This window comes from Aquarana catesbeiana, unplaced genomic scaffold (assembly GCF_042186555.1).
Source record: "Aquarana catesbeiana isolate 2022-GZ unplaced genomic scaffold, ASM4218655v1 unanchor226, whole genome shotgun sequence".
Classification (NCBI taxonomy): domain Eukaryota; kingdom Metazoa; phylum Chordata; class Amphibia; order Anura; family Ranidae; genus Aquarana; species Aquarana catesbeiana.
Window position 1 is genome coordinate 2,348,049 of NW_027362653.1, and position 19,621 is coordinate 2,367,669.

General features: G+C 44.3%; 2 protein-coding genes across 6 annotated transcripts in view; one reads left to right on the forward strand and one right to left on the reverse strand.

Annotated features, from left to right (window-relative positions):
* Nucleotides 1–2,714, forward strand: part of LOC141121593 (uncharacterized) — a 243,927-nt gene extending 241,213 nt beyond the window's left edge. For 4 of the 5 annotated variants that reach the window (XM_073611238.1, XM_073611237.1, XM_073611241.1 and 1 more), the window contains one exon: nucleotides 1,264–2,714. In XM_073611238.1, coding sequence (XP_073467339.1) covers nucleotides 1,264–2,426 — 1,163 coding nt within the window. In that variant the 3' untranslated portion in view covers nucleotides 2,427–2,714. The remainder of the gene's footprint in view (nucleotides 1–1,263) is intronic. The other variant, XM_073611243.1, reaches the window with a different exon arrangement.
* Nucleotides 1–19,621, reverse strand: part of LOC141121586 (uncharacterized) — a 190,165-nt gene that overhangs the window by 45,823 nt on the left and 124,721 nt on the right. The gene's annotated exons all lie outside the window — the stretch shown is intronic.

Genomic DNA, 19,621 nt, shown 5'->3' on the forward strand with positions numbered 1-19,621 from the left:
CCAGTGTCACTCAATGGAGCGTACTTATTGGGATGCTCCAGTCCTGGATCGGCCTCCCTGGCACTTCCCCCTCTACCCCTCCTGACTGTCACCCATCTACTCTTCGCTAGTGCCTGCACCTCTTTGTCTCCACCCGCCTCTGTGCTGGCCCCTGCCGGCACCTGCCGTGTACATTCCTGGCTCACCTTTAGTATGGAGGGACTTCTCAGTGCTGACAGTTGCTTCCCCAGATTCAGAACCTGGGCTTCCAGGGAAACAATGTGCTTACATTTTGCACAGCAGTATTCGCCCTCGATCGGATGATCAAGGAACGCATACATGCGGCAAGATGTACAAAGAGTCGCCTCTCCACACCCGCCGGGCATGGTACCTATTAAATTTAGTGAGGATTTGGGGATTTTACCCTGTCCAAATTACCTAACAACTAGCTTCCTGGCACTAATACTCAAGACAATACACAGGTACACGACAAGACAATACACAGGTACACAATACACAAGTACTAACGATCCACACACACTACTCAGACAACACTCAGATACTCACACTACACAGGTACTATGACCCCTGTTATAACCTCCTGTTTTAAACTCTTGTGTTTAACTCCCACTTAATCCAGCTCCACTTACACCAAGCTCCACAGCTTCAAACTGAGCACGCTCAAACTGAGTCCTACAACAAGTTAAATAGGCACCTGGGCACCTGTGAGCAATTAACCACACCCCTTAATTGATAGACTGATGAAACAGAAAAAAAAAAAAAAGCTATTTAAAAAGTGACAGCAAAAGGCAAATTAAAAACTAAAAGGAAAAGTCCCCAAAATGCAACCCAGCAAACACCAACAGACAGCAGCAATACACACACCAACAGACAGCAGCAATACACACACCAACAGACAGCAGCAAACACCAACAGACAGCAAGACTTGTATACTCTAACACTTGTGTTTAACTCCCACTTAATCCAGCTCCACTTACACCAAGCTCCACAGCTTCAAACTGAGCACGTATTGTATTAGGAAGATGACAATGAGTGATAGAGGGGGTGGGGACACTCATCCTATAATCCCCTCATCACTGTCACTCCTATAAAAGACAGTTCTCGTTGTTTCCTCACTCTCTGACTAAGGTCTTTGAATAAAGAAATGAACTGGTTGGAGATTCCGAGATCCTCAGAGACAAAGCTGCCTGATATAAACTGAGTCCTGGTTTAGGGGAACCAATCTGCTCATGTCTAGTAATAATCTTTTTATCTCTATTTTAGTAGATGGACGGAAGATGAGGAAAACCTCAGAGGATTGTCTCACTTTGTCTCCAGACTGTAAAGTAGAAGATGAGGACATCACACAGTATAGTCCAGAAGAAAACCCGGCTACCTCAAATGTCCATCCAGCACCACACAGTGTAGATGGACCATCGTATTCCTCTCATCCTGAGGAACCTCAGACTGTGAGGGACGGTGCCGTCCTTCCAAAACATAAGAGGTTTTCCTGTACTGAGTGCGGTAAGCGTTTTTCAAAGAATGAACATCTTTCTATTCATCAGAGATCTCACTCAGGGGAGAAACCATTTTCTTGTTCTGAGTGCGGGAAATGTTTTTCACAGAAATCCCATCTTGATAATCATCAGAGATTGCACACAGGTGAGAAGCCGTATTCCTGTCCTGTGTGCGGAAAATGTTTTGTACAAAAATCAACGCTTGTCAAACATCAGAGGTCTCACACGGGGGAGAAGCCGTATTCCTGTCCTGAGTGCGGGAAACTTTTTTCACAGAAATCCCATCTTTACAGACATCAGAAATTGCACACAGGTGAGAAGCCACTTTCCTGCCCTGAGTGCGGGAAATTTTTTTCACAGAGGTCTCATCTGTACAGACATCAAAGATCTCACACAGGAGAGAAGCCATATCCCTGCAATGAGTGTGGGAAATGTTTTGCACGAAAATCAGAAGTTGTCATACATCAGAGATCTCATACGGGGGAGAAGCCGTATTCCTGTCCTGCATGCGGGAAATGTTTTTCACAGAAGGCACATCTTTACAACCATCAGAAATCTCACACAGGGGAAAAGCCATATTCATGTCCTGCGTGTGGGAAATGTTTTTCACAGAAGGCACATCTTGACAGCCATCAGAGATCTCACACGGGGGAAAAGCCGTATTCCTGTTCTGAGTGCGGGAAATGTTTTGTAAACAAATCAGATATTGTTACACATCAGAGATCTCACACGGGGGAGAAGCCGTATTCTTGTCCTGAGTGCGGGAAATGTTTTTCAGGGATGCCGAATCTTTACAGACATCGGAGATCTCACACGAGGGAGAAACCATATTCCTGTCCTGAGTGCAAGAAATGTTTTTCAAGGAATTCCCATCTTTACAGACATCAGAAATCTCACATGGGGGAAAAGCTCCTTTCCTGTCCTGAGTGAGGGAATTGTTCCTCACTGAAGTCCTGTCTTCCTGTACATCAGGGATCCCACACAACCCTTGAGGTGTATTAGTGCCTTGAGTGCGGGAAATGTCTTCTATATGAATGTTGCTGGACATCACAGCTCTCATGTGGGGAAGAAGCACACCCTGATATACACCTCAGATATACTCCATGGCTGATCTTTATCATGTAAGAAACAGTTCATAAGGAGATTGGAGATCACCAAAGACATGGATGAAGTGTTGTACTGTGTTGGCCATTGATAGCAGTATAAAAATAAAAATGGAGTCATTACCTTTTATTGGCCGAGTACATTTTGTGGTGTAAGCTTTCACAAACACTTAGAGGTCTGTTTTTAAAAAAAAATTAGTTGAATGAATGTGACGTACTTTTGTCTAGCCACGATAAATGGGTTTGATGCCACCACCTTCAGAAAAGGGACACTAGTGCAACTTAAACGTAAAGCACACCTAAGTGGCGGCCAACCCCCCCCATCTCCAACCCAGGATTGCTTGTAGCTCCCTAGTTTTTTAAAATTTTCTTGTTCACGTTTTTTGCTTCCATCAACGCGTCATTACCTTTCATTTAAAAAGTCCAAAATGCAGCGCTTCAAATTAGTCATGAGACAGTTCTGTCATTGTAGAGATAGGGAATATGAAGAACCCTTCACCAGCTTCAGTGTGTACAAGAGAGCACTCCACTCCCAAGTGAATCCAATCTGCTTACCAGAGGGTAATAGTAAAAAGGCATGTATTATAAAAAGAGGATCAAGGTATCACCCTCCAAATAATGTAAATCGATCACAGGGTCTCCATATCCAGATCGCATATAGCCACCAACTCATCAGACTCCAAGACATGGATGCATATGATAAACGCTCATCAATGTGATATAACCCAAATGGAAGAAAATAAGGCAGCAATAGTGAAGCCCGTAAGGTATAAAAAAATAAATTTATTGTAGTCTACTTACAGATAGTAAGAAAATACAGGCATCATGATAGTAATAAAAATTCCGTGGCTCACAGCGTGTTTGCATTGGCCAGCCTGACATGTTTCATCCCATAGGATATCATCAGAGGCGTGGCCTAACAACGCAAGCACGCCCATATATAAGTCTCCCCAACTCAGTGACACACATGCCGGTTAATTAGACATAAATGCCGGATAATTGGAACACAGCATTGGCATCAGCTGTTTAACTACACAGGGAGAAGCACAGCCTGCTTCAGAAACTGGAAGTAAACAAGTGACCACTTCTGGCGGGCGGAATACACCAGCCAGAAGTGATGTCACTGGAGTGCACCGCAGCTGCGCCTGTGCTCCAAATCACTGAGAAGTACAAATGATAATCACTTCCGGTAGGAGGAATGCAACTAAGCCTCCAGGGGCCGGAAATGATGTCATTGGAGCACTCCGCATTTGCGCTCCAAAGCATATAAAATATATAGGAAGCAAGAAAAAGAATCGAATCCCGGACAGATGGAATATATATAATATGCCAGCAAACCGGAAAGTGATTTTCTCAGGCTCCTTGGTTCAAACAAGACTCAAAATTAATAGTAAATTGGTGAAGAGGCAATGTGAGGATGAGGAGAGGATGGAGGCTCTCCGCACGAACACAAGACATAAAATTCAAATTAGCCACAATTTCAAAAATTTTAAAAGAAATATATAAATGTCACTACAACAAATCACAAAAAAATAATAAAAATATGTAAAGAATATAAAAATGTATAAATGTTATTACATAAAAAACACTGCCATCTAGTGTTGAATACAAAAATTGCATAAAATTCTAAAATCAACAATTATTAATAAAACAATTCACACCCCAATCAACGTTCATACCGAAAGGAGTATAACATTTTAAGTCATAAATCCAGCGAGTCTCTAGCCGTGAGATTTCCCTCTTAGTCACACTTCCTCGCCAATGGGGGTTAAATCTATCAATGACAATAAAAGTGGTCCCTGCAGGATTTTTGTTATGACACTCTAAATAATGTCGAGAGACACTATGTTTGAGAAAACCCCTTTTTATGTTTGCAATGTGTTCGTTAACCCTAACGTTCATTGCGCGTATCGTACAGCCGACATTGCAGGCCGCATGCACAAACCAATAAATAGACTACATTTTGTGAAGTGCAGGTAATACATGTTTAATGTCGTATACTCTGCCTGTAGTGTTGGATTTAAATGGGCAAATCTTCCTGTCTTTATTTTTATTACAAAGGCAGACATTGCAGTTGCGGCATGGAAAATAGCCTTTGGATTTTTGAAAGAAGGAAACCCTGTTAGGGGCATCCAAAATATTCGGAACTATTTGAAGCCTAAGCGGAGGAACTCCTCTGAAAATGACCTGTGGGCGATCAGGGAGCACTGGACCCAAAACCTTGTCATTTTTAAGGACCCCCAATGCTTAGTCATAATTCTTTTGATTTCATAATTTTTTTGTGAATAGGACGTAACCATTGAAAAGTTGAAATCATTTTCTCTGCGTGGTGGTTTATTTCTACCACTAAGGATAGAAGACCTATCCATGTCCCCCACTTCTTTAACGACAGAATATAGGTCAGCCTCTCTATAACTATTTTCTGTAAATTTATTTTTCAAGGAAAAAGCTTGTTCAAAAAAATCTTCCCTAAGAGTACAATTTCGCCTCAGGCGCAAAAATTGACTCTTATGCCATGTACACACGACTGGACTTTCTGGCAGAAAAGGTCAGACGGAACGAATCTGTTGGACATTCCGATCGTGTGTGGGCTTCATCGGACCTTTTCTGTCGAAAAATGTGACGGACCTTAGAAATAGAACATGTTTCAAATCTTTTCGACGGACTCGATTCCTATCGAAAAAAACGTTCGTCTGTATGCTAGTCCGACTGACTGAAAATGACGCAAGGGCAGCTATTGGCTACTGGCTCTTTAACTTCCTTTTCTAGTCTGGTCGTACATCATCACGTTCGAAACGATCGGACTTTGGTGGGATCGTGTGTAGGCAAGTCCGTTGCGTCGGAACTTCGTCGAAAAGTCCTTCGGAGTTCAGTCCGACGAGAAGTCCGCTCGTGTGTACGCGGCATTAGGAACAGATTTTAACCATGAGGGGTGATGGCAACTACCCTGTCCAATGAATCCATTTCTGTCAGTGCTCTTGAAAAAAGTGGAAGTATTAAACTGACCATCCCTGATTTCAATGTTCAGATCCAAAAAATGATTTTTTTTTGGCACTACTCTCAAACTACAATGAGATACCCAGAGATTTTTTATTCAATTGTTGCATAAAGGTGGAAAGCGACGTCATGTTGCCATCCCATAGGAGGAGGATGTCGTCTATGTATCTTCCCCAGAAGACCAACTCTGGTTTCCTATTGGAATAGACGACACCCTACTCCCATTTGACCATGAATAGGTTAGCCATGCTCGGCGTGAGTTTCGCGCCCATGGCAACCCCTCTGCATTAGAGGCAATGAGTCCCTCCAAACCAGAAGTAGTTGTGGGTCATGGCGAACTTTAATAAATCCAATATAAATTCTCTTTGGGAACAAATCAAACCAGTGTCTCTACTTAGAAACATATCTACAGCCTCCAGGCCATCGGAGTGTGAAATAATAGTATAAAGAGAAGTCACGGAAGTCGGCGGTGGCCATAATGTAGCTCTCTTTACACTCTAAATTATTCAAAGCTGAATCGATTGTGAAGAATCTTTACTAAAAGAAGGGGTTTGTGACACTAATGGCTGCAAAAAGCCATCAATCTACTTTCCAATCCGTGATTTAATGGAATCACTGATAATTGGCCTCCCTGGAGGATTAACAGGGTTCTTGTGAACTTTTGGTAGAAAGTACATAACTGGCTTTCTCTGAGCCACGGGTATCAAATAGCTCTCTCCTTTTTATCAAGCAATTTATTATCAAAACCCTTGTCAATTAATCTGGTAAGGTCATTTTTATATTTAAAAATAGGGTCATGGCTTACAGTGATATCATTTCTATTTTTCAGAGGCTCCAATCCCTAACGAAAACGACAGCTATTACGATCCTTTTTCATCTTAAAGTGGATGTAAACCCGAATTTTTTTTTTTTTTGATGTCATAATGTAGAGTATAAGAATTCCTATCATTTGAGCCCAGTCTTGCCACAAATAGTTAATCCAGCTCTAAGCAATCCTCTTTTATTGTTCAGTGAGATAAAACTTGACAAACAGAGAAAAACTTTGTCAAATCCTCCCCCTTGCTGTGAGTGACAGGTGATTTACATATCTCGTGCACTAGCCTAAGACATGCATTATTTTTTAATTCCCACCCCCACTCCTTTCTTCAACAGCTCTGCAAGGATTGGCTGTTCCACACCTCAGCATAATTTGGCATGCTGAAGTCATGTGATTACTTTCCTGTCTTTTCACTGGATGTTAGAGATCATAGCAGAAGTTCAGTGTAAGAAATACACAGGAGAAAATGCATATTGACAAGGGGAGTGTAGAGGTGGGCGGGGAGTCTACTGACATCACGACTCCACCCACTGAGCTCCAGACAACAGACCCACCCACAGAATCTGCAGTTTTTCAGGTCTCGTAACAGACAGAGGGGAGACATTTGACAGGTAAAGATACATGCAGGAGGCATCTATATCCTTATAGATAACCCCTATGGCAGTAGATTAGAAAGGATGACATTGGGTTTACATCCACTTTAAGTTTATCTATATCTTTCAAAACTTATGCCCCGTACACACGGTCGGACATTGATCGGACATTCCGACAACAAAATCCATCTGATTTTTTCTGACGGATGTTGGCTCAAACTTGTCTTGCATACACACGGTCGCACAAAGTTGTCTATAAATCCGATCGTTGTGAACGCGGTGACGTAAAACACGTACGTCGGGACTATAAACAGGGCAGTAGCCAATAGCTTTCGTCTCTTAATTTATTCTGAGCATGCGTGGCACTTTGATTTGTGTACACACATTCGGAATTTAAACGATCGGATTTTGTTGTCGGAAAATTTTATACACTGCTATCAAACTTTGTGTGTTGGAAATTCCGACGGAAAAAGCCAGATGGAGCCCACACACGATCGAAATTTCCAACAACACAATCTGATCGCACTTTTTCCGTCGGAAAATCCGACCATGTGTACAGGGCATAATTCTTTAAAGACAGAAACTGATGGAGGAACAAAACCTGGTGGATTTAAAAGAGAGGCATTAGCCAATCCTGAATGCCGCACTCCATCCGTGTCATTAATGGATAGTTTAGGGGTTTGGGACAGAAAATATCTTTTGATGTTAATCTTTCTAATATATTTCTGAACATCTATAAAAGCTCCAAACTAGCTCAGGGGTTTATCAGGGGAAATTTAAGCCCATGATCAAGTACCAACTTTTCATTATCTGTGAGTGTACTGCTGCTGAGATTGAAAATCCCAGCATCACTTACACTCTTCACCTTTTTCGATCGGTTCCTCCTCCCACCTCTGGTCCCTCTCTTGATTCTCCACCATGTTTGTTTTTTTGAGGGGCCTTGGGGAAAAAAAGAAGAAGAAGAGGAGGAAGCAAGATAACACCTTTCATTGGCTGAGCAAATTTCATGGTGTAAGCTTTCACAAACACTTAAAGGTCTATTAAAAAAAATATATATTAGTTGAATAATTGTGACCAGCATTTGCTCAGCCCTGACAAATATTGGTTGTATATTTTAGTACGTTGATATCCAATAATCGTCAGCTCCATCTGAAGGCCATAATGTGGTATTTTTGCTATTGTTCTGATTGAGGTATTTCATAAAAAATGCCACATTATGGTCACTAGATGGAGCTGACCATCATAGGAAATCATGGTGTTAACTAAAAAACAGCCATTTTTTTTTTTACGGCTGGGCAAATGCTTGTCACATTCATCCAACAATTGTTTTATGACTAGATCCACTAGTTTTTTTCGTCTGTCATGGTTTCATACAAATAACTGAGATCATACTTATGGGTACAGTAGATATTGAAGAACATAAGTTAATTAAACCAACAATTTTAAACCAACCATTGATTGAAAATGAAAAATACCACATTTTGTCTTTAGATGGCGCTAAGTGATATAGGAATTAGTGGCATCTAGTGGCTAAATGTGTCATTTTTCATTTTAAATCAATTGAAAACATTCAACCAACCCAGCATTTAGCCTAATATTTGGTTTTTTTTTTACCCCCATTCACACAAAAGTAATGCACATGCACTGTCACCAGGCAAATCGCTTTGCAATTTTTTTATTTATTTATGACTAGACTTCTAAATGTCAGGAGATGTTTTTTTTTAACCCCTTCCATCTAACCCCACACATAGTGGGCTTTTTTCCATGGGGCCGCATATATGCATATCTCCTTTTATGCTGGTGAGCATGCTGCACAGCGCACTCCCAGCACAGAGACCAAGGTCTCGCCAGGAGCTCCGGATCTCTCACTAACAACTGGGACCCAGGACTCTTGGTTCCAGGTCACCTCTAATTGGCTATCACAGTGATCAGTCATTGTGAGCCCACCCCTGTGTTTTCTTCCTGAAGAGAACGATACATTATATCTTCTTCTTCTTGTAGGAGAGGAAGATGTAAACAAACCAAAGTGTATAATAAAAAAATTAAAAATAAAGAAAAAAATAACAAGATTTTAAACAGAGCTCTGGCACGATCTGTCACCCGCTGTGTCCACTGGACACAGAGGATGACAGATCAGTGTATCGGCCTGCGGCCAGTACCATGTGATCACTGTGACCAATCACAACAGACCACTTGGCAGTTGTACACAATAATATGCCTTCTATTCATGTCATCCATTGTGTACTATTGTGTTGATCTCTGTGATTGGTCACAGTGATCACATGGTACAGACATTTCACAACCCATCTGTAATATGTGATTAGCTGCGGCCATTCACAGCTAATCACAATAGTAAACACTGAATGAATGGATTTCATTCAGAAGAAATGGCTGCTTATAACAATGAAATTCACTGTTATTAGCAATTATAATGTGTAAAAAAAAAAAAATCCTGATCACCTCCTCAGAGTAATAGTGTTACTTTGGTGATACTGTATTGCTCTGGTCACAATGGTATGTAAAAAAAAAAAAGTAATAAAAAATAAAACAATTGGACATTTTTTTACATACTGTCACCAGTCAGTATCCCTGATCACCGCCACACCAGTTGTATGATGACCCTGTACTGCACTGGTGACAGTATGTACATTTTTTTTTTTAATGTGAAAAACACTATATATCCCATAGCTTGTAGACTCCATAACTTTCCTACACACTAAATAATATACAGGCAGTCCCCAGGTTACAAACAAGATAGGGTCTGTAGGTTTGTTCTTAAATTGAAGTTCCACACAAAAATGGAACTTCCGCTTTTCGGAACCCTCCCCCCCTCCGGTGTCACATTTGACACCTTTCAGGGGGGAGGGGGGGTGCAGATACCTGTCTAAGACAGGTATTTGCACCCACTTCCGGCATAGACTCCCATGGGAGTCTACGCCTCTTCCCGTCCCCACCGCGCTGTCTCCTGGGAACACACAGCTCCCAGGAGAGAGCGGGGACCACTTGGGACGCGCAGCGCGACTCGCGCATGCGCAGTAGGGAACCGGGAAGTGAAACCGCAACGCTTCACTTCCTGATTCCCTCACCTAGGATGGCGGCGGCAGCTGCCGAGAACCAATCGGGTTCTCGGCGTCCCCTGCCGACATCGCTGGACCCTGGAACAGGTAAGTGGCCATGTATTAAAAGTCAGCAGCTGCAGTATTTGTAGCTGCTGGCTTTTAATATTTTTTTTTTTTTTTGGCGGTGTGGGTGAACCCCCGCTTTAAGTTGAATCTGTTTGTAAGTCAGAACAGGAACATTTTTTAAGTGTAGCTCCAGCCAAAAAAACTATTTCCTGACAGACTCCATGGCAGCCTACGTGTGGGTTAACCCCGCCTCCTCTCCAATGCTATAGGACCCCATTCCCATAAATGAGCACTCACCGCTAGATACTGTGTTTTTTTTTGTCCTCCTCCAATGGACCTACGCATGCTGTTTGTGTCCGGTCGGATGGATCCAGGATTTTGGCATACCTTATGCGGTGCAGCTCAGAGCCCAGCCACGGGCGGGCGAGTAGCTTTAGAGGCTTGAGAATACCCCTATGGTGGAGGGATGGTCACCTCTGTATGCCAGATGGACAGACGCATCAACGGCTGGCAAGGTCTGCGACTATCTTCATTTCTTCCTCCATGGCAGTTATCTCTGTGTTGGTATTGTTCGTCTGTCTTCCCCCCATAATCTTGCCACATAGCCAAGTTTGTATATTGTCCCCTCATGGCGTCTTTTTTTTTTTTAAGGGGGAAAGATTGTGTTAAATCTCCTCACTGGTACCTTGGCATTTCAGGCCCTTGTTGTTTGCAGACCACCCGTATCGTGACGTTCTTCGTCCAGAGATCATGAACAAGTCACCGCCTTTAAGTGGCCCGCCCTCACGCACAAGGTATGTGCTAATGAGGGGAGGGGTTGAGATACAGTCGAAAACACTTGCGTTTTCTGATGTCATATCTCGCCCTCCCCCCCCCGTTTTCTTTCTCCAGCCCTTCCAGATCGGACCCTCAGATCGTGGTCCAGAATGACAGAGACCTTGCCAGGCCACAATATCACTCATCGTCTAGATCCAGACGAGACTCTCCGTCTGGAACTCACCACCAAAGGAGATGCTCCCATTCCTCCTCCAGACACCGCTCCCACCACCATGACAGCCGCTCTGATTGCAGAGTCTGCTGGGGATGTGGGACACAAGTCCCGGAGGGCAAGTCCTTGTGTGACTTGCTATGCCCGTGCGGTTGGGGAAAACCAGCGTATGAAGTTTCTTGTGAAATGTGTGGTGCAACAATCCCTGAGGGAGATGGATACATCCCACACGCTAAGCCAGTCCATTACTTTGTCTGGCCCTCCGGCTGACAAGGCCCGTGATGATCCGGGCACTTCCCAGCCCTACGTTGCCACTCCTGACTCTTCGGATGACGAGCTTGAAGGCGAAGAGGATATCGGAGGCTTTGACTTCGCTATGGTTTTGCCACTAATCAAAACAATTAAGGAGGCCCTTAAGTGGGAAGACTCATCCACCCCCCAGCTAAGCAGAAAAAGTTCGTTAAGCGTTTGGGGAAAGAACGCTCAAATTTTCCGCTCCTTTCTAAATTAAAGGACATTATTGATAAGGAATGGAGCAAGACGGACAAGAAGTCCTCCATGTCGAATAAAACCTCCAGATTATACCCCTTCAAGTCAGAAGAAGTGAAGTATCTGGAAAATACTCCCCTTGTGGACGCGGCCTTAATGCGTCTGGCCAAGCACGTTACTCTCCCTTTGGAAGGTGCGGTGTCATTCAAGGATGGTCTTGAGTTGATACAGGAGTTCGGAGACTATTCTGGATTTCGAATTAATTGGTCCAAATCATCCCTATTCTCTATTGATGGTACAGTGACGGTCCTAGTGGATTGTCCTATCCAATTGTCCCAGTCATTTAGATACCTGGGGGTGGTGGTTCAACTTCCCATTTCTAGATATTTGGACCTCAATTTGAGACCGGTAATGGGGGCTCTTCGGGAGAGAGTACAGAGATGGCGGAACATGCCGCTGGCAGTGATGGGTCGCATAAACCTATTTAAAATGATCTTTCTTCCAAAGTTACTGTACATTCTCTCGAATTCACCTATGTATGTCTCGGTGAAACTGTTCAGACATATAGACTCTATAGTAGTGGAATTCTTGTGGGGATCCAAGGCCCCCAGAATAGCTTTGGCAGTCCTGAAGTTAACGCTGGCAATGGGGGGTCTAGCTATGCCAGATATGAGATCCTATTTTTTTGCATCTCAATTGGTATTTCTACATTGGCGATGCTTTCCCCAGATCCCTAACGCCACTACCCTGCTGGAGGCGGCGGTGGGTACATCCCAGGAAACACTGTTGAATATGATGTTTAGAAAGGAGATACCGGGGAGGACGGTGGAGTCTGTTATGGCGCTACCAGGAAAGGTGTTTCACCTATGTGCGCAGAGGATGAGGGATGACCCGTTATGGATGTCACCCAATTAACCTTTGTGGTGTAATAAATCTCTAAGAGAATTTTGCAAAATCGAAGATGGATATAGGTGGGCCAAATATGGGATAAAATATCTTCACCATATATACCAGGATGGTAAGTTGATTTCTTTTGCACAATTGCGGGAACAGTTTGGCGTGCCTGGAACTTGGTACTTCCGATACGCCCAACTGCAGCATGCAGCAACAGCTCAGTTCGGGAGGGGGGAGGTGGAAGTGCAAAATACGAATTTGGAAAAGGTTCTGATTGACCCAGAACCAACTAAGCGCATATCCAGATACTATAGGGAGATAGGACTGGGAGGCCCTGATCTGACTGATAAGATTAGAAATAGATGGACAGTGATTATACCAGAATTGACTGAGGAACTGTGGCAGGAGGTGCTCGATACATACCTTGTTTCGGTTATCTCCTCCACGGATAGAATGATACAGCTTCGATATTTACATCAGGTGTACTACACTCCAACTAGGTTATTTAAAATGCATAAAAAAGACACTGCAGAGTGCCATAAATGCAAGGGAGGTGAGGGAACTTTTTTCCACATGATATGGGATTGTCCTAAAATAAGGTCATTATGGTCCCAGGTGACCGAGTTCATATCTGACCATTTTGACCTTCCGAATATATGTTCTCCCATAAGGTGTCTACTGGGTGTCTTCGACCAAGAAGAGGTTAATCAGAATACAAAGCTGTTTCTCAGAATTCTGTACTTCGGAATGCGAAAGTTGATGATGGATTTATGACGAACAACTCACGTTGGGAATGTGGAAAAAAAAACAATAAATGCAGATGTACCCATGTATAAAATGACATATGAGGCACGGGGGGCCCTTAAGAAGTTTAGGAAGGTATGGTTTAGGTGGATTGACTCTAAAAACACCTTAGCGGTTGAGGGGGAGGAGGGAGAGGGAGACAGACGAACGTAGGCAGAGCATGAAAATGTACAGTAAATGGGATAGTTTAGAGGATGCATACAACAATATTCTGGACAGATAAACTCTGAAGGAGGGAGGGGAGGGGTGGGAAGGAAACACATCGGTCTCTCTAGTTGACATCATAGACATAGACATCATAATTACTTTATTACTATTACTATTTTTTAATTCTTTATTAAAAAAAAAGCTAAAACTCAGGTTGGAGGAATGAAAGGAGAGTCTAGCAGAGCTCAGGAGAGCTACTAGTAGCAAGTGTTGATGGTATTCATACAAAGTGATAATCTGATGTTCTTAATGTGATGTATCCCAACCTAATGATTGATGTATGAGATGTAACATGACAATCTGCTCAATAAAAATCTCTTTTTAAAAAAAAAAAAAGGATGGTCTTGAGAGGAAGATAGATCAACATCTCAAGAAAATGTATGGGCTTGCTGGTATGGCCTGTAAACCTGCCCTGGCACTAGCAGCCATGTCTAATGCCGTGGAAGCCTGGACAGAGAACGTAGATTCCTTCCTCAGGGGCGTTTCGGAGGAGCTGGCCAGAAGTTCAGCAGCTGCAGAGCTAAAGCTGGCGGCAGTCTTCCTGGGGGAGGCGTCTATCGATTTGATCCGTATGCTGGCACGAATTATGTTATTCTCAGTCACGGCCAAACGGGCCTTGTGGTTACGTCCTGGCTCGCCGACCCGGTCTCTAAGCAAGCCTGGTGTAAAATCCCCTTTGAGGGGTCCTCACTGTTTGGCAACAAACTAGATGATGCCATAACATGGGCCACAGGCGGTAAGTCGGGTTTCCTTCCCCAGGACAGGCGTTTGCTTGGACAGAAGAAACCCTAGTACAGAAGACGCAGCCCGGAGCGCTCCAGAGAAGCACGCTCTTACAATCCTGGCCGAGACATCAGAAAAAATTGGAGCAGAGGGCAGGCATCCTTTCGTAAGCCTGCTAAAGGCCAGATGTCCAGATGTGAGCCGGCTAAGTCCTTTTGAGATTGCGCCCACCCAGGCGGGTCGGGTGGGGGCCCGTCTGCTCCTCTTGCGGCACATCTGGGTGGCCTCAGTCTCGGACTACTGGGTCATCAGGACGGTCTCGTCAGGACACAGATGGGCCTTCTCCAGTACTCCTCCTCCCAGATTCGTTTCCACTCTACTTCCTCGTTCGGAGGAACAGAAACAGGTGTTACTGTCCTTTGTGGACTTACTGAAGATTCAGGGAGCAGTGGCACATGTCCCAAAGGACGAATGGTTCCAGGGGATATGCTCCCCTCTCTTCCTAGTTCAAAAGAAAAGTGGCTCTTGGCGCCCAGTCATAGACCTGACTTACCTCAACAGATTTATAGAAACACGGAAAATTCAAAATAAAGACCCTGTCAACCATCCAACAAGCCATACAGCCAGGAGATTGGATGATTTCAATCGACTTAAAAGATGCCTATTTCCACGTCCCGGTGGAAAAGGAATTTCACAAATATCTCTGAATCCAAGTCAGGCAAAATCACCTACAATTTATCTGCCTCCCCTTCGGGCTGACAACATCCCCCCGAGTCTTTTCAAAGGTTCTCTTGGCCATAGTGGCCCTCATCAGATTAAAAGGGATACGTCTTTACCATTACCTCGACGACCTCCTAGTGTTATCCCAAGACAGAGATCAGTTGCTGGTCCACCGGGAGCAGGTGATCTCCACCTTGTCCGGCTTCGGGTGGCTTCTGAACTTGGAAAAAAGCCATCTAGACATAGTCCAATAATATACGTAGGGGCTCAGTTTGATACAGTGGAAAACACAATCTCTTTTCCAATAGAGAAAATTCCGACTATTCGAGACAGAATTTCTCGGGCCCTATACGCCCTGCGTCTGAAAGCCTCTCAGTGCCTGGAGATTGTTGGCACAATGGTCTCCACAACTCCCATGATCAAATGGGCCTTGTGGAGGTTACGCCCTTTCCAGTCAGGTTTCCTCCGGCAATGGAAGTCAGGAGACAAGAACCAACCTATCCACATAACTGCGACGATTAGGAACAGCCTCTTCTGGTGGCTTCAGCGCAAAAACCTTCCAACTTGCCACTCCATTGCCCCCATCTCGTGGGTCACGGTCACGACCGACGCCAGCGGTACCGGTTGGGGGCCCTCTGTGTATCGAACCTTGCTCAGGGCAAGTGGGACACTCATCTCCCCAACCCGGGCTTGAACGTCCTGGAACTTGAGCCTGGTGTGCTCTCCAGTCCTTCTCTCACCTTCTGAAGGGGGAGTCAGTGTTATTAAGGATGAACAACACCACGGCAGTCTCCTATGTGAAAAGGCAAGGGGGTACTCGGAGCGCCACACTCCTTCGAGAAGTCAAACCCATCCTATCATGGGCACAGAAGAACCTATTCGACATCTCAGAAGTCTTCTTCCAGGAGTCCAGAACACTCAAGTGGACTTCCTATCACGCACACAGTTGGACAACAACGAGTGGTCCCTTCATGTACAGACATTCAAGTGGATTCTGTCTCTGGGAATCAATCCCAGATCTATTCGCCTACCCCTGCAATTTCAAGGTGAAGAAATTTTACACCCGAGGCCGTTGCAGCCAGGCCTTCGGAACAGATGCCCTGACAGATCGGTGGAAGTTCAGGAGGGCGTATGCCTTTCCCCCACTTCCGGTTATCCTCAGATTCCTGCGGAGACTCCAAGCGGAACCAGGCGAAGTGGTGACAATAGCTCCCTATTGGCTAAACAGGCTTTGGTTCCCCCTTCTGGTCCAGCTCAGTTTCCGGGATCCGGTGCCTCTCTCTCTCAGGCCGGACCTTCTTTCTCAGGGGACAGTCCTGCACCCTTGTCCGGCACTACTGAGACTGATGGTCTGGTTCTTGAGAGGGAGAGGCTAGAATCACTCGGGTGCGCCTTAAGAGTGATTTCCACCCTCAAGAGCTCAAGAAGGACAAGCACAAATAAAGTTTATGGGAGAATCTGGACCAAATTTGTTGAATTTTGCTCTTCTATGGGTAGGTCTTTCAGACATCCAGAAGTCCAGGATATTCTCAGCTTCCTTCAAACTGGTATAGATCTACCTTTATCTATCAGCTCTCTTAGAGTCCAAGTATCAGTTTTGTCAGCCTTCTCCGGTACTTCATGGGCGGTTCATCCCTTGATTCGGCAATTCTTCTGTGGAGCGTCAAGATTCAAGCCACAAAGAAAACCCAGATTTCCCAAGTGGGATCTTCCCCTTGTCCTCGACTCAATCTTTGGACTCAGTACCAAGGGGCCCTCCCCGCTTTCCATTAAGGACTTTTCAGCAAAAGTAACTTTTTTAGTAGCCGTCACCTCGGCTAAGAGGGTCTCTGAGATCGGATCATTGGGTCATGAAGAACCCTTCCTGACCCTGATTTTTTCCGGACCGAGTAGTCCTCATCCCTCTGCTGGGTTCAAAACCGAAAGTGACTTCGGTGTTCCACGAGAACCAGGAGATCATCTTACCTACATTCAGGTCCCCGGGGTCCACTTAAACTCACCCTCTGGATGTAGGGGAAGCTATAAAAGAATATCTACAAATTACTTCTCCCTTTAGACGTTCTGACCACCTCTTTATTCTGCACTCTGGCAGCAATAAAGGGAAGAAAGCCTCAACCAGGACACTCGTGGCCTGGATCATGCAGACCATCCAGCAAGCATACAGGGCTAAGGGATTGGCTCCTCCAGAGGCGGTACCAGCTCACTCCACCAGGGGAATGGCAGCCTCTTGGGCGGCGGCCCCACATGTGGCTCCAGACACCATTTGCAAAGTGGCCTCCTGGGCCTCTATTAATACATTAATGTCTCATTACTGCATAGAGCCTGCTTCACTGTCTCCAGTAAACTTTGGTTTGAAGATTCTATCAGTTTATAGGACAAATTAAAATTATTTTTTGTTCAGCATACCCACACGTGTGGTTGGCTAGTTATTTCCCACACGTAGGCTGCCATGGAGTCTGTCAGGAAAAAGGAAAATTTATTATCAAATACTTACCTTAATTTTCCTTTCCTGATGGACTCGAAGGCAGACGGAGTTCCCACCCATTGGTCAAAGAGTAGGCTAGTTATGGAACACAGTATCTAGCGGTAAGCGCTCATTTATGGGAATGGGGTCCTATAGCATTGGAGAGGAGGCGGGGTTAACCCACACGTAGGCTGCCATGGAGTCCATCAGGAAAGGAAAATTACGGTAGGTATTTGATAATAAATTTTCCTTTTTTTTAAGCTTTTTGGATAGCATAGGGAAGGGTTAACATTTGTTTTGCTTTTGCTGTAACATTTGTTTTGCTGTCTGTGCCCCTGTTCAGAAGATTATGCTTCACTTTCTGTCTCAATGACAATTGGATTTTGAAAATTTTGGGTTGTTGTGGAATCAAGCCTTGGTGATAAAGCATCAGTGGAGACACCTTTTTCCCATGATAACTCTTACAGGAGAGAATTTCCCTTACTAAGGGTAGATTTCCTCACTTCCTGTTGTCTCCCTCCGCTTGTAAGTAGGAGTCGTTTGTAATTCGGATGTTTGTACCTAGGGGACCCCCTGTACAATGATTTGGGTTATTTTCCATAAAGAAATGGAGCAGAACACATTTTGGCCTAAATTCATGAAGAAAGATTATTTATTTGCAAAATTTTATAACCGAAACAAAGAAAAACACATTTTGTTTTTTAGCAAATAATAAAAAACCCAGTGGTAATTAAATAACAACAAAAGAAAGCTCTAGTATAAAAATTTCTTATGGGTACAGTGTTGCATGACCGCGCAATTGTCATTAAAAGTGTGACCGTGCTGAAAATTGGTCTGGGAAGGAAGGGGGTAAAAGTGCGGTGGTTAAACAAATGCCTGCCTCTAATTAAAGTACATGCTTCGCCTCCGCTTTCTGGACGCACAGAAAAACAGGTGTTCCTAAAAACTTTTGGCAACTACACTCCCTCCTGCTCTGGGCCTCAGACTATTTATGGGCACTCCAGTCACCTACTGGGCACACCTCCACAGGGATTGGCTAGGTCCCCATAATTATTTAGAGTGCCCCCTCTGTCTTTCCTCCCACTGTGATTCCAGAACCCCCTAGAATGCAGGGGGGAAATAATCAGACCACAGCCCATGAAACACTGAGCAGACTAAAGTAATCAACTTCCGCTCCACTGGCTACACAGGAGCCAAACTAATATACCCTAACATGCTATATCCTAACTGGGAGGGTGCTACATGTACTTGTTGTTATGTTATATGACTTTTTTTTAGGTTTTTCCTTTTAGTATAAAATAAAATGTAATAAGGTTCTCAGAGATTTGGACTCAGTGACTTGGGACATAATGGGGACCTTGATGCATTTTTGTGTATTTAAAGGGTAAGCCCCCCACGCCCACATATACGCACGTGCAAATGTAAATGCACACGTTTTGGGCACCTACACAAGAAAACGTTGATTGCGATACACTTGTTATACATCACTGCGCACGCCCGAGTGAGAGCAATAATATTGGCACCAGACCTCCTCCGTAATGCTAAACTTATGACCTATAGGGGGCTTTTAAAGCGCCGTCTATGAAAAAATTCAAGTTAGACTTACCGGTAACTTGTTTTCCTTGAGTCTTTCAGGACAGCACTTGAGAGAGTGACTCCTCCCCTTGCCAACAGGAAACACCTCTTCCACCAAACTTTAAAAGGAGGCTCCTTTCCACACATTGTCAGTAGTAGTAGAGAACCTCCGGCCCCAAACTGGAACACATAATCGAGATATGATTAGTCACAGTATATATATGAAAAAACAATAGGGCGGGATGCTGCTGTCCTGAAAGACTCAAGGAAAACAAGTTACCGGTAAGTCTAACTTGAATTTTCCCTTATCGTCTTTCAGGACAGCACTTGAGAGGATAATAGAGACTTACCCCCCTAGGGAGGGACCACAGCCTGCAGAACCTTTCTGCCAAAAGCCTGATCACCTGCTGACAGGAGATCCAGTCTGTAATGACGGACAAACGTTAAGTAGCTTGACCACGTAGCCGCCTTACAAATCTGATCTGGGGTGGCACCAGCTCTTTCTGCCCATGTAGTGGCCTGGGCTCTTGTTGAATGAGCCCTAATTCCCAGCGGGGAAGATAAACCCATTTGAGAATAGGCTACAGAAATAGCTGTCTTAAGCCATCTAGCCAATGATGCTTTTG